A 16012-nucleotide genomic window follows, 5' to 3' on the forward strand; every position below is an offset into this window, starting at 1 on the left:
ACAGATAAACAATATCTATTTCAATGTAACCTGAAAATGTATATATTATATGATAATAAAATGATTATTCTCAACAGTATATTTTAAATGAGAATGTATATGGTGACAATATTAACATTTAAACCACTTGAACCCAATTACGGTCCAGTCATATACTTGGTGTGGCAGCCAATTTCTCTGTGTGCTGTTTGTGTATTAGTGTGGTTATGTTGGTACATTTTTTACAATTTACGTTTTTAATCACGGGGTGACGTTGTTTAAAGGTGCAGTGTTTAATATGACATCATCAAAAAAGTTCTACAAAGTTCTAGAATGCAACGCTCCCTGGGTAACCCCAACCCTTTCGAATAATATCAGAAGCTACAGTGGCCTTCAAGGACAAGAACAATTCTAAATTTTAAACAATGCACCTGATGACATTCCAACTATGAATGAATGAATGAATGAATGAATGAATGATTTTATTTGACCATTTTGATATAAAAAGGAAGGAAGTGTGACCCTGCCCGGGGCCCCCGTCTGGAGCCAGGCCCAGAAAGGGGGCCCGCCTGCGAGCGTCTGGTGGCCGGGTCTGCCACGGGGCCCGGCCGGGCACAGCCCGATGAAGCTACGTGGCACAAACTCCCTCTACAACTGATGGGCCCACCACTCGTCAGAGGAACCGCTGGGGTCGGGTGACCCGGGCGGCAGAGGCTGGTTTTGGGGACGTGGAACGTCACCTCGCTGTGGGGGAAGGAGCCGGAACTGGTGCGGGAGGTGGAGCGCTACCAATTAGATCTGGTGGGGCTTACCTCCACGCACAGTCTTGGCTCTGGAACCGTACTTCTGGACAGGGGTTGGACTCTATTCTTCTCTGGAGATGCCCAAGGTGTGAGGCGCCGGGCCGGTGTGGGGATACTCACGAGCCCCCGGCTGGGTGCTACTACGTTGGAATTTACCCCGGTGGACGAGAGGGTCGCCTCCCTACGCCTCCGGGTTGTGGGGGGGAAGACTCTGACTGTTGTTTGTGCGTATGCACCAAACAGCAGTTCGGAGTATTCGGCCTTCTTGGAGACCCTGAACGGAGTCCTGCATGGGGCTCCGGTAGGGGACTCCATAGTTCTGCTGGGAGACTTTAACGCGCACGTGGGCAATGATGGAGACACCTGGAAAGGCGTGATTGGGAGGAACGGCCTCCCTGATCTGAACTGGTGAGGAAACCGGTGAGGAAACACCGCAAGCGGTGTGACAGGACGCGGAAACGGGGCAAGCGAGGAGGAGTTCAGGCTAGGCTAACCGCTAGTCCACACAAGCCGGCAGTGCCTACTATCATCCTGGCAAACGTTCGCTCGCTCGACAACAAGTTGGACTACATCAGACTATGGAGAGCTTCCCTACGCAGCGTGAGGGACTGCTGTGTGTCTATATTCACGGAGACCTGGCTCAATCACAACATCACGGACGCCGCTATTCAGCTGGAGGGGCTAACACTACACAGAGCGGACAGGGTAGCATCGCTAGCCGGCAAAGTAAGGGGCGGCGGCTTAGCGGTGTATATCAACAAATCGTGGTGCCAGGATACAGCCGTGGTTTCCACTCACTGCTCACCACACGCGGAGCTGATGACTGTAAAATGCCGACCCTTTTACATGCCACGGGAGCTGACTGCAGTCATCATAACAGCTGTGTATGTGCCTCCAAGCGCCAACGTGAAGATGGCCATGGCAGAGCTCTATAACAACATCAGCGAGCAGCAGCTGGTCCATCCGGATGCCCTCTTCATCACAGCCGGAGACTTCAACCAGGCAAGTCTTAAATCAGTGTTGCCTAAATTCTACCAGCACGTTAATATTGCAACTAGGGGGATGAACACATTAGACCTAGTCTACACCAATGTAAAAAACGCATACAAGGCAGCACCACTCCCACATGTTGGCAACTCTGACCACAATGCTGTTATGCTCATACCAGCATGGCCCAGGGTAAAGCGGGACAGGCCGGTGGTCAGAGAAGTCAGGATGTGGCCACAGGAAGCTACTCCAGCACTACAGGACTGTTTTGAGACCACACAGTGGGGCATTTTCAGAGAGGCAGCAACACATGGCAATGTTACTGACCTACAGGAATACACTGAGTCCGTCATCGGTTACATTAACAAATGCACAGATGACGTGACAGTGGCCAAAACCATCAAGACTCGGGCCAATCAGAAACCATGGCTAACAGGGGAAGTCTGTTCACTGTTGAGAGCACGGGATGCTGCATATAAATCTGGGGATATAGTAGCATACAGACTGGCAAATAAAAATCTGACCCGGGGGATCAGGGAGGCGAAGCGGCTGTACACACACAAACTAGACAGCCACTTCACAAGCGACAAAGACGCACGCCGCTTGTGGCAGGGATTTAAGACCATCACCGACTACAAGCCCCCCCCCCTGCGGATGTGCTTAAACAATCCCTCTCTACCAGATGAACTAAATGACTTTTATGCACGTTTTGAGGCAAACAACAACACCCAGGTACAGATGCTCCCGCCATCATCCAGCAACCACATGCTTCAGCTGTCTGCAGCTGAGGTGAAGCGGGCCTTTGCCAGCGTCAACCCACGCAAAGCTGCTGGGCCAGACAACATCACTGGCCGTGTTCTGAAGGACTGTGCAGAGCAACTGAAGGATGTTTTTGCAGACACCTTCAACACCTCGCTCGCCCAGGCCATAATACCCACCTGCCTCAAAAGTGCCACCATCATCCCTGTCCCGAAAAAGCCGAATCCAGCCTGCCTAAATGACTTCCGCCCTGTGGCCCTAACACCCATAGTGATGAAGTGCTTTGAGCGGCTGGTCATGCAGCACATTAAGAGCTGTCTCCCTGCAAACCTGGATCCCTTACAGTTTGCTTACAGAACCAACCGCTCCACAGAGGATGCTATCTCCACCACACTCCACCTCACGTTGTCACACCTGGAAAGGAAAAACACCTACGCCAGAATCCTCTTCATCGATTTCAGCTCAGCTTTTAACACCATCATTCCACAACAGTTGGTGGAAAAGCTGAGACTGCTGGAGGTGGATACTGGCACCTGCAACTGGGTCCTGGACTTCCTGACGCGGCGGCAGCAGACTGTCAGGGTAGGCAACAAAACATCAAGGAAAATAGCAGTAAGCACAGGCTCACCCCAAGGCTGTGTTTTAAGCCCCCTGCTATTCAGCCTGCTCACCCATGACTGCACTGCCAGATACAGCACCAACCACGTCATCAAGTTCGCAGACGACACAACAGTGGTGGGTCTCGTCAGTGATAACGACGAGTCTGCATACCGGATGGAGGTGGAGCAGCTCACAGCGTGGTGCAGGTCCCACAACCTCGTTCTCAACGTGGAGAAAACCAAGGAGATGGTGATCGACTTCAGGAGGGCCGGCAAACAACACCACACACCGCTGAGCGTGGCTGGGGCAGCTGTGGAGAGGGTCAGCAGCGTCAAGTTCCTTGGAGTCCACCTGGCCGACGACCTGACTTCCAACACCAACACCACAGCAGTCATCAAAAAAGCCCAGCAGCGGCTCCACTCCCTCCGGAGACTCAGGAAAGCTGGTCTCCCCCCTCCTCATCTCACCACCTTCTACAGGGGCACCGTAGAGAGCATCCTCACCTACAGCTTCACTTCCTGGTTCGGGAGCAGCAAGGCCTATGAACAACAGCAGCTCAACAGGATAGTGAAGACGGCCAGCAGGATCATTGGTGTCCCTCTCCCTCTGCTGATGGTGGCCTACCAGCAACGCTGCACCCGCAGAGCCACCGCCATCATTAAAGACCCTCACCACCCCTCACACAGCCTGTTCTCCCTCCTGCCATCAGGGAGGAGATACAGGAGCATTCCCTGCCGATCCAGCAGGATGCTAAACAGCTTCTTCCCACAGGCTGTAAGGCTCCTGAATGGACTGTGCCCCCTCCCCCTCCCTCTCACACACACACACACACACACACAAACACCCCCCACCACCATTAACTTGACAGCCAGGAAACTTTCGAGGACACTCCTGAACATTCATTTCAGCACTTTACTTGACTGATGTCTGTTTTTATTGATATGTCTGTGTTTGCTTGTTGTTTTATATGAGAGTGATCATTTTTAATTATTTATTTTATTTTATTTTTTTTTAAACACTGTATGACGACCTGGTGAGAAACGGCATTTCGTTTCATTTGAAATGACAATAAAATGAATCTTGAAAACCCGAGTGGGCGTTTGTTGTTAGACTTCTGTGCTGGTCATGGTTTGTCTATAACAAACACCATGTTCGAACATAAGGATGCTCATAAGTGTACATGGTACCAGAGCGCCCTAGGCCGAAGGTCGATGATCGATTTTGTGATCGTATCATCTGATCTGAGGCCGCATGTCTCGGACACTCGGGTGAAGAGAGGGGCAGAGCTGTCAACTGATCACCATCTGGTTGTGAGTTGGGTCAAAGGGTGGGGGAAGACTCTGGACAGACCTGGTAAGCCCAAACGGGTAGTGCGGGTGAACTGGGAACGTCTAGCGGAGGCCCCTGTTCAAGAGATCTTTAATTCGCACCTCCTGCAAAGCTTTTCTAGCATCCCTGTGGAGGTTGGGGGCATTGAACCCGAGTGGTCGATGTTCAAAACTCCCATTGCTGAAGCCGCGGCAGGCAGCTGTGGTCTCAAGGTCTTAGGTGCCTCAAGGGGCGGTAACCCTCGAACGCCGTGGTGGACCTCGGTGGTCAGGGAAGCCGTCCGACTGAAGAAGGAGTGCTTCCGGGATATGTTATCTCGGGGGACTCCTGAGGCAGCTGCAAGGTACCGACAGGCCCGAAGGGCTGCAGCTTCTGTCGTGTCAGAGGCAAAGCAGCGGGTGTGGGAGAAGTTCGGAGAAACCATGGAGAAGGACTTTCGGTCGGCACCAAAGTGTTTCTGGAAGACCGTCCGGCACCTCAGGAGGGGGAAGCGGGGAACTATCCAAGCTGTGTACAGTAAGGATGGGACACTGTTGACCTCAACTGAGGGGGTAGTCGGTCGGTGGAAAGAGCACTTTGAGGAACTCCTGAATCCGACTAACACGCCCTCTATGTTGGAGGCAGAGCTGGAGGCTGATGGGGGATCATCGTCAATTTCCCTGGTGGAAGTCACTGAGGTAGTCAAACAACTCCACAGTGGCAAAGCCCCGGGGGTTGATGAGATCCGTCCAGAAATGCTGAAAGCAATGGGTGGGGAGGGGCTGTCTTGGATGACACGCCTCTTCAACATTGCGTGGAAGTCGGGTACAGTGCCGAAGGAGTGGCAGACCGGGGTGGTGGTTCCTATTTTTAAAAAGGGGGACCAGAGAGTGTGTTCCAACTACCGGGGTATCACACTTCTCAGCCTTCCCGGCAAAGTCTACTCCAAGGTGCTGGAAAGGAGGGTTCGGCCGATAGTCGAACCTCAGATTGAAGAGGAACAATGCGGATTCCGTCCTGGCCGTGGAACAACGGACCAGCTCTTCACTCTCGCAAGGATCCTAGAGGGAGCTTGGGAGTTTGCTCATCCAGTCTACATGTGTTTTGTAGATCTGGAGAAGGCTTATGACCGGGTTCCCCGGGAGATACTGTGGGGGGTGCTGCGGGAGTATGGGGTGAGGGTGTCTCTTCTCAGGGCCATCCAATCTCTGTACGCTCAAAGCGAGAGCTGTGTACGGGTTCTCGGTAGTAAGTCAGACTCGTTTCCGGTGGGGGTTGGCCTCCGCCAGGGCTGCGCTTTATCACCAATCCTGTTTGTGATATTTATGGACAGGATATCAAGGCGTAGTCGTGGTGGGGAGGGGTTGCAGTTTGGTGGTCTGATGATCTCATCTCTGCTGTTCGCGGATGATGTGGTTCTGATGGCATCATCGGCCTGTGACCTTCAGCTCTCATTGGATCGGTTTGCAGCCGAGTGTGAAGCGGTTGGGATGAGGATCAGCACCTCTAAATCGGAGGCCATGGTGCTCAGCAGGAAACCGATGGATTGTCTACTACAGGTAGGGAATGAGTCCTTACCCCAAGTGAAGGAGTTCAAGTACCTCGGGGTCTTGTTTGCGAGTGAGGGAACAATGGAGCGTGAGATTGGCCGCAGGCAGCAGGGGCGGTTTTGCCCCTGCTCTCGCTTTACCGCACTGTTGTGACGAAAAGAGAGCTGAGTCGTAAGGCAAAGCTTTCGATCTACCGGGCGATCTTTGTTCCTACCCTCACCTATGGTCATGAAGGCTGGGTAATGACCGAAAGAACGAGGTCGCGGGTACAAGCGGCCGAAATGGGCTTTCTCAGGAGGGTGGCTGGCGTCTCCCTTAGAGATAGGGTGAGAAGCTCAGTCATTCGTGAGGAACTCGGGGCAGAGCCGCTACTCCTTTGCGTTGAAAGGAGTCAGTTGAGGTGGTTCGGGCATCTGGTAAGGATGCCCCCAGGGCGCCTCCCTAGGGAGGTGTTCCAGGAGCGTCCAGCTGGGAGGAGGCCTCGGGGAAGACCCAGGACTAGGTGGAGAGATTATATTTCCACGCTGGCCTGGGAACGCCTCGGGATCCCCCAGTCAGAGCTGGTTGAAGTGGCCCGGGAAAGACAAGTTTGGGGTTCCCTGCTCAAGCTGCTGCCCCCGCGACCCGATTACGGATAAGCGGTTGAAGATGATGATGATGATGATATAAAAACATGAACAGCATTCTGTTACACATTAAAATACATAAAATAGCCAGGGATAGACACAAAAAAGCCCGAAGGCTTATTTCCATTGTGGTCCCTGTACACAAAACATACACAAAATATACACATACATAAAAATCACACACACAACAATGACCCCCACTAAGGCAAGCCTAATTATGCATAAGCCATTTTTTTAGGGCCTTTTTAAAATTGCCCAAACTCCCGACCACCTTGAGTGCTCCCGGTAACCTGTTCCACAGTGCAGCACCCGTATAAAAAAAGGAATCCTTTCCCATGTTGGTCCTCACCCTTGGTGGTACAAAATCAGTGGTGCTACCCCTAGTGGCATGTGTGTGAACTTCACTTACACGATTAAAATAGTTTCTAAAATATTTGGGAACATCCCCATTTAAAATCTTATGTACCATACCCAGTTTAATCTGAGATACCCGATCAACAACTTTCAACCAACCCAACCTCTCAAAGTGGGAAGATTCCAGATGAGTTCTCATGGGGAGGTCAAAAATAAGCCTAACCAACTTATTCTGCGAGGTCTGAAGCCTATGTTTTAAATGCACCGTGACGCCACTGTACCATGAGCCACATGCATAGTCATAATAAGGCTGAATTAAAGCTCCTGCTAAAATTAACATTGTTCTTTGATCCAGAAACTTTGAAATTCTGGCCAAAAAACGGATTCTGTGATTTATTTTGGTGATTGCCTTTTGAGCCTGACCTAAACCAGATAAATTACAATCTAAAACACAGCCAAGGTAACTGACTGATTCCTTGGATGTAATTTCCGAATCTCCAGCTAAAACCTTAACTATGACACTTTCAAGATGGCGGCACTAGGCCTTGGTACAAAATATGCAGAAATATGGACATATATGAAACCCTTTCTAAGGGAAAAAATAATAATTAAAAAAAAAATGTTCAGCTATTATGCACTAAATTAAATGTACTTGTGGATATTATAATTACTTTCTACAAAATCTGCTAGGAAATAAAACACAAAATTCTACACACTGCAGGTTTAAGGAAGTCACGGTTGATCAACTGATTGGGTTTTAAATGGTGGAAGCCACCATTCATCAGAGTGTGTGATCATTTGTTTGTTTGAGGGATCTGATTTGTTATCGTTTTATTTATTTTGTTTAAGTTACAGGAGCTTGTCTATTATTTTGCACAGTTCTAAAATAAATGGTTAAATGTGTACTCCTGGCCGACTTTCCTTTTTGATGCACCACCACTACGCGTTGTTTTGTAGATTGCCACTACACTAAGTATTCACCTAGTCTTGTCTCAGTCGTTGATGAAGCTATTCGACATCAACATTTAATTAAATTTTTTTATATCTTTTTATAATTTAATATGACTTCAAGCAGCTGTTTATGAAAAAAGTGGTGGAATAATACTTTATTTTTATCCAATTTTTTGATTAATCAAAAATATAATCAACAGATTAAAGGAGAAGTAAGTAAACGGTCCTTTTAGCCAACTTCCTGTCAGTGACTGCAGTCCCCTCCCTCGTCCCTACGTCACCACCACATGAAGGCACAGCCGTCTTCGTCAGATTGTGCCGCGATGGAGAGCAGCGAGTCATATAGCTTCTGTCTTTATCCGTTTTTTTCAGCTCAGGGAGTTTTCTTGTGTTTGCCGTCTCCAGTAGCGCTCAAATCGACAACTTCACCTGCTCCTCCATTGTAGCTGATTTAGCTCTGCGCGTTCACAGGCACAGAGACCCGCCTCTTTATAGCGATCTGTCTCCTGATTGGATAAGAGCGAGCGGGATTCTCCAAAATTACTGCAAAGCTGAATGACTGATTCCTGTGTTATGAACTGTGCATACTGTTTAAGTGATTTCTGTATGAATATAGAGTGATATAAAACATATATTAACAAAAAAAATATTGCTTACTTATCCTTTAATCGATTATTAAATAATTGTTAGTTGCAGCTCTAAAATGATTTCACATTGACAGTCTGTGAACATGATGGAAGCCTAAATGTAACTACATTGTGTCTTGATTCATCTGCTTGATTATATCAAAACAGATTTCAGGTCTGTGAGAGAGAGAGTGATGAGAACTATTGTTTCATGTCAAATTCAAGTGAAATAAGATGAGCTGAACCAAATGATTACAGTCAAAATAAAGTGTCCTCATAGTTACATATTGTTTTATATACGTTTCATTACAGACTTTCTAACTGTTGGCTCTCAGAGACTCACTTTGAAGTTCTGGCCTCGGCTCTGAAGTCCAACCCCTCCCATCTCAGAGAGCTGGATCTGAGTTGGAACGACCTGAAAGATTCAGGAGTGAAGCTGTTTGCTGCACTGGAGAGTCCACACTGTAGACTGAAGACTCTGAGGTCAGTTCAACGACTGTAGTTTACATAGTTTTTGAATATATTCCATTAAAATCATTTTTGGGGTTATGCCTTTTTTCTTTCAGCTTCCACAGACTCATTGTGGTCCATCAGTCAGCACCTATGAGGCTGTAGACTGTGTGAGGGATATGAATGAACTTATTGAAGATCTGATGACAGAAGGGAGAAACAGGCAGCAGAGAGTTTGAGCTTCTGTATGAACAGAGAGAGAGAGAGAAGTCAGTCAGTCAGTCAATCAGTCAGTCAGTCAGTCAGTAGGTCAGTCAGTCAGTTAGTCAGTCAGTCAGTCAGTCAGTCGGTAAGTCAGTCAGTCAGTCAGTCAGTCAGAGAAAATAAAGACATGAAGTCAAAGCTCAATAAAGATGAAGTTAGGAACTGTGATCTTCATGTCAGAAGCTGATGTGGCTGGTACAGAGACAACAATCAGCTGCTGTGGTGTGGTGTGCATTAAGCTAGAGCTCTGAGAATTAAAATTAATTTAATTCACAAACAAAATATGAAAGAAAATCCTTTTAGTTGTTTTTATGCTTGATTGAGGTGGTTTTTGATTAATTAAAAAAGAATTAATGCGCAAATAATGAAATGGAAACACATGAGTAATAAGAAGTGACTGTGTGAACATTGAACACACGTGACTGATGATGACGTGACATCATAGTCTGGCTCACGTGCATGTGCTTATCTGTGTATGTGTCTGAGGGGGGGTATTGCACTTTTCATACAAGCAAAACATTTGCTTTTATATAAAGTGCTATACAAATAAAGTTTGATTGAGTTTGAGGCGACATATCTTTAATATTTTTGAGTGGCGTTTTTGATGGTGAATTAACAGTAGTTATTTCACTGCCAACCTCTTTTATTTTGCAAAGACACCGTTTCTGCTTCCTGGGCTTGGCTCTGCCCAAGACGATTATTATTGGTTCAGGCCAGCCCACTTTTACCACCAATCTCAGAAATGAGTGCGCTGCCAGCCCATACTGCCTGCTGTAGTTTGGTCTGGCTGTGCGAGACCACGTGCATCATAATCTCTGCATAATGTCTTGATCTCCAGATAGCAGTAAACATGGAGAATACTAACTTCTCTGAAAGGACAATAACAACAGACAAATAACAACCCAAGCCCAACGTAAACTGTTGTTTAGTGATGTTCAGTTTCCACTTTGTAACATCTACGTATTCTGCTTTTAATTACAGACATGTTACGATACGTTGCCTATAGCGCCATCTTCAGCTTCTTCTTTTACTCAAACTTTCAAAAGACTTGAGTCACATTTAGATGGAAACATGGCCTATGTTTGGGATTAAGAACAAGAACAGAGAAAAACACAAGTGAAGAGAGCAACACCTGAGACACAAACAAACAGTACTGCAAGTACATGGTGCGGATTCAGTGCTAATAAAGTATGTTGTTTATTGAAAGTTCTTTTAATTATGTGTTTTTTAGTCCAATATGTCGAATTTGACATTGATAAACTCAGAACAGACTTGTATGAGATCAACAAGAAACAAGAAACATGTTTTAAATGTCCACTGTTGGTTGTGAAAAAAAATAATTCTATCAATATTTGTTGGTAAATGGTCAAATCTTTACACTGGCGATTTATTGTAAATGGATTACATTGAATTCCTGAAGTGGAAATAATTATTTAGTTTGTTTATTTTAATCCATTTTCACAAATAATAAAATATAACTGACATTATGATGATCCAAACACAGAAGTCACTGTGATAACTAACTAACTTATATGCAAAATTTAGTCTGCAGTCACAAAATATGTGTTTCCTAGAGAATCATTTAGTAACTTTCCACTTTTAGTTCTTAATCTAAATTAATTTTCATATTTGTTTGGTAAATGGTCAAATCTTTACCCAGAAGATTTATTGTAAATTGATGAAGTTTATTTGCTTAAGTGGAAATATTTATTTATTTGGTTTCAGTTCATTTTAATGTATTTTCACAAATAATAAAATATAACTGTCATCATGATGAACCACAAACAGAGAATAACAAAGTCACTGTGATAAGTTTAGAGAAAAGTTAATTGATTAGGACAAAATGTTTAGCTCAACATTTTAAATAGGGGTGTCAACGTTTACAAAAATGTCTAACCGTGTACACAACGGAATTTTTTTCGTGTACACGGTTAACCATGACGTCATTGTCCTCGTGCGCCCGCCGTCCTGTAGGCGAGCGCACACACATACGCGTTTGTTCGCCTAAACACACAGTTGACATGAACTACGCTCGTTTACACACCTCTTATAATAGGTCCATTCACACACACACACACACACACGTTTGCCGTAATTATCGCCCTTCATTAATTTCCTGATTAATATAGCCTATCGCTTTCTACATGTCCACGTTTATGCAGGTTGAACAGGTGTTATAAAGTTCGGGCTACTTACGCACGTAGTTCACGTCAACCGGGTAACTTTAATCTTTAGGTTATCTTTAATCACTGGTCCGTGGCTGTGACTTGAGCCCAAGCACGGCGACTCCCTGTGTGTGTGTGTGTGTGTGTGTGTGTGTGTGTGTGTGTGTGTGTGTGTGCTCCGATAAACACACTCACACACACGCCGAGGGACAGACAGATTTGGCAGACTATCTTTTATCCTCCCCAATTAGTTTATTAGTGATGTAAAATAAATAAATGCGTGTCTCCAGAACATATTTAAAAACTTTGAAAAAAAGAAAATTTGAAATTTGAAAAAAAAGAAAAAGAAAAACGGTTCCGTTTATTGATTCTTCCTAAACGGTTATGATTTACTAAATGGTTAGAGGTGTACACGGTTAGAGGTGTACACGTGCACACCCCTAATTTTAAACATGAACACATCTGATAAGGTTATAATTTAATCTTCTTCTTCATCATTTATTCTTTATTCAGATTGAGTGGCTGCAGTTTGTCAGAGATCAGCTGTGCTTCTCTGGCCTCAACTCTGCAGTCCAACCCCTCCCATCTCAGAGAGCTGGATCTGAGTAGGAACGAGCTGCAGGATTCAGGAGTGAAGCTGCTGTGTGGTTTTCTCGAGAGTCCACTCTGTAGACTGGAGACTCTGAGGTCAGTTCACTGACTGTTACTGTTTTACATCTTATATGTTTAATACACACTTTAACCTCACTTCTGTAAAACGTAACTTACATCCAAGAAGTTTTATATTCCCGTTTTAAATTAAACCTGCAGTGTGTAGAATTTTGGGTTTTATTTCCTAGCAGATTTTGTAGAAAATAATTATAATATCCACAAGTACGTTTAATTTAGTGCATAATAGCTGAATTATTTTTTATTTGTTTTCTTAGAAAGGGTCTCATATATGTCCATATTTCTCTATACCTTGGACCAAGGCCTAGGCCCCGCCATTTTGGAAGTGTCATAGTTGGAATGTCATCAGATGCATTGTTTAAAATTTTGAATTGTTCTTGTCCTTGAAGGCCACTGTAGCTTCTGTTATTATTCGAAAGGGGTGGGGTTACCCAGGGAGCGTTGCATTCTAGAACTTTCTAGAACTTACTTGATGATGTCATATTACACACTGCACCTTTAAAGGCTGTTACATACTCCGCGAGAAGAAAGAAGAAAGTTCTCGGTGACAGAGCTGCGAGAAGAAAATGACGTCATTTTCTTCTCTCAGCTCTTGTTTAGCTGTTCTCGCAGCTTGTTCTCGACACATCACCCGGGCCGAACTTTCTTCTCGCAGCTTGTCCGAGAACTATTGTGTGATTGGTCAGTCTGAAGTCAATGAGGAAAGCGAAGTGAAATCAGCTGGCGCTACTGAGTAAATTACCATGGTAACAATGCGCCGCGGTGAGGAGTTAGGCAGTTGAGTTCTCGTGAAGTATGTAATGTCAGACCAGAAAGAACTTCTCGCAGCTCTGTCACCGAGAACTTTGTTCTTTCTTCTCGCGGAGTATGTAACAGCCTTAAGTCTACAGTAACAAAATATTTCTGTTCCATAAAAATAAATGTGTAAAATGTTCAATTTAATTTCCATTAATATTTTTTTGTCAACTGGCCCCATGTTTACGCATAAGATTTATTGTAAATGGATACAGTTGAATTGCTGAAGTGGAAATATTTATTTAGTTTCAGTTTAAATTAAAGTGTTTTTACAAATGATAAAATATAACTGACATTATCATGATCCACAAACACAGAATGACAAAGTCACTGTGATAACTGACTTATACAAACATAACTCGCATCCAAGAAGTTTCATATTTCCTTTTGTTCATATTTTTATATCTCGTCTTAATTTAGTCTGCAGTCACAACATAAGTCTGTTTCCTATAGAATCATGTTGTGTAAATTTCCACTTTTAGTTCTTAAATTAAATGTATTTTCATATTTTTTGGTAAATGGTCAAATCTTTACACTGGCAATTTATTGTAAATTGATGAAGTGTATTTGCTTTAGTGGAAATATGTATTTTGTTTCAGTTCATTTTAATTTGTTTTCACAAATAATACAATACTGACATTATGATGATCCACAAACAGAGAATGACAAAGTCACTGTGATAAGTTTAGAGGAAAGTTAATTGATTAGGACAAAATAAGGTTTAGCTAAACATTTAAAACCTGAGCACATCTGATTAGATTCTTTTCTCCTTCATTTATTCTTTATTCAGATTGAGGGGCTGCAGTTTGTCAGAGATCAGCTGTGCTTCTCTGGTCTCAGCTCTGCAGTCCAACCCCTCCCATCTCAGAGAGCTGGATCTGTTGGGAAACAAGCTGCAGGTTTCAGGACAGAAGCTGCTTTCTGACTGTGTGAAGAGTCCAGACTGTAGCCTGGAGACTCTGAGGTCAGTATGGGGTCAGACTCAGTCCAGCTGGTTCTACAGTTTTGTACTAAACACAGGGAGGTTAATGCCTCACTCACATTAGGGGTTTCCCTCCAGTTCTACCTTCCACTGTGTGAGCGTCCCAACCAACCAATAGGAGCAGCTCCTGGAGCATCAAGCATGAGACCCATCACAGCCAAGTGTTCAGAAGCCCCTCTACAGGGACTGAGATCAGATCAGACACTTTATTCATCCAGAGGGGAAATGTTGTGCTGACGTTGTAGTGCAAAGTAGGAACAATTCAAATATAAACTATCAATCCAGGGGCAAATCTAGGGGGCGCCCATGGTGCAGTGGGTAGGATGTCCCCCCGCCCAGGTCAGTTCTCTGCATGTCTTCTCCCCTTTGCTCCATTTCAAATCTCTCTCCAAATCTATCCAATAAAGCAAAGAAAAGCAAAAAAAAAAAAAGAATCTTAAAACAATAAAAATAAATGAGGAGCAAATCCAACATTTAGACAATGTGAATAATATAAACAGGTTAACAGTTAGGATCATACATATGTATGAGAATCTAATAGCCAGCACAACAACTCAGTGGTTTAACTTCCTGAGTGCAGTTTCTTCTTTTTAACAGACAGACACGATTTTATAGTAGAATTAAAAAAGTAGCTTGTCAGTTTTTCCTTTGATGTTTTTTGGACCTCCACTTATGAATACTTATATATTAATTCGATAGACTGTTTGATAATCATTATTATTTATTACTAACGCAGGATCAGAACATGACTGTCTGCAGTCAGTCTTTGGTCTCTGTGGTGAAGATTTGATGATGAAAAGCATTTGATCAGTTGTCTCTGGACTCAAAGAATGAACAATTATTTAAACTTGATTAATAACTTAAGGATTGTGTTCATTCTACAGGATCGATGACAAGGAGATCAGAGCTAAGGAACACCAAAAACGTGAGTAATGAACCAATGGCTCTCATTCATCAAACTGTAAATAGACAAAACCTTTTCTCAAAATTAGCTTATGCTCGTTGTACTTTGTAACATTTCAAAAATATATTTCAAACACATTTTTCGTTCAGCTGTAATTTCTTAAATGTTTAAGTTTTGACTACTAATGGTTCCCACCCCATTCAAGATTTGATTATTGTTTAATTTCTTCTCTCTTTCACTTCTTCTCTCCATCAGTTCGCTCTGACGTCAAACTGGATGTGAAAAAAAACCTGCCAGATGACGAAAAGGTGAGAGGAGCAGTTGTACAGTGTGAAGTCCTCCAGTATTACTGTTACAAACTAACATTATAGTTATTTAAACTAGTGGTGGGCCGATAACGGCGTTAACGTGCTGCGTTAACGCCAGACTCTTATCGGCGATAAAAAAAATATCGCCGTTAATCTCTTGTTCCTCTTATTTTAGCGCGGATGTATACCTGGCCGAATTGCACTGTAGTGCACGAGTCAGAACGAGTCCGACTTCGCACCTGTGTAGCCTACCACATCAAACGTAACGTGCTGACATGGATGCAGCTAGGAAGCCGCCGGGTTTGCTTCAGGGAAAATGTATTTTTAAGAAGCTTCCCAATGGAAACCTCGACAAGACCAAGGTTGTTTGCACCTTGTGCAATGCGGAATTGGTTTACTGTAGGACTTCTAACAGTCTGTGCTCTCGGAAGCGGCCGGGGCATGCGTGTGTGCAATGGGAGAGCTGGCAAGGGAAATCGCCAAAGCCAATGCATAGCCTCGACTCATTAAAGGTTGAAAATCACTGAATTACACAACATGTAGGCTAGCCTATGGCTTAAGGCTATGGAAATCATTATGGAAACAATATTTTTTTTTATCAGTGATAGCTCAGCTGATCTCGTTGCTATAGAGACCACGTCCGTCCGCTTTGTTTGACAACTGACAGAGCTGCCAAGTCTCACCCTTTTGGCCGTGAGACACACTCATATCAACCAGCTCACACTCTCACACGCTAGCCTACAACTCAAATTTCTCACGCGGAGAAGTTAATCCCCAAAATAACGATTGTTTTGCGGGACTTTTATTTTGACAGTCTTATATTGAAAAGCTAACGGACATGAGTTCCGTGACATCCTCTTTCTGCACGCAAGTTAACTTGATGCATTAGGTGTGCACCTGCACAGGAGATGAGCCCCTGGTCTGATGCGCCA

General features: G+C 44.4%; 3 protein-coding genes across 5 annotated transcripts in view; 2 read left to right on the plus strand and 1 right to left on the minus strand.

Moving 5' to 3' along the window:
• Nucleotides 1-16012, minus strand: part of LOC307260013 (uncharacterized protein) — a 491510-nt gene that overhangs the window by 405870 nt on the left and 69628 nt on the right. The window lies entirely within an intron of this gene.
• LOC307260012 (NACHT, LRR and PYD domains-containing protein 12-like) overlaps nucleotides 1-16012 on the plus strand; it is a 35297-nt gene that overhangs the window by 12115 nt on the left and 7170 nt on the right. The window contains exons 8-12 of the mRNA XM_080040119.1: nucleotides 8856-9026; nucleotides 11936-12109; nucleotides 13677-13850; nucleotides 14753-14793; nucleotides 15028-15080. Coding sequence (XP_079896245.1) covers nucleotides 8856-9026; nucleotides 11936-12109; nucleotides 13677-13850; nucleotides 14753-14793; nucleotides 15028-15080 — 613 coding nt within the window. The remainder of the gene's footprint in view (nucleotides 1-8855; nucleotides 9027-11935; nucleotides 12110-13676; nucleotides 13851-14752; nucleotides 14794-15027; nucleotides 15081-16012) is intronic.
• LOC307260010 (NACHT, LRR and PYD domains-containing protein 12-like) overlaps nucleotides 1-16012 on the plus strand; it is a 78030-nt gene that overhangs the window by 11402 nt on the left and 50616 nt on the right. The gene's annotated exons all lie outside the window — the stretch shown is intronic.

The sequence above is a fragment of the Ammodytes marinus genome (genome assembly GCF_949987685.1).
Source record: "Ammodytes marinus genome assembly, chromosome: 13".
In the NCBI taxonomy this organism is placed as follows: domain Eukaryota; kingdom Metazoa; phylum Chordata; class Actinopteri; order Uranoscopiformes; family Ammodytidae; genus Ammodytes; species Ammodytes marinus.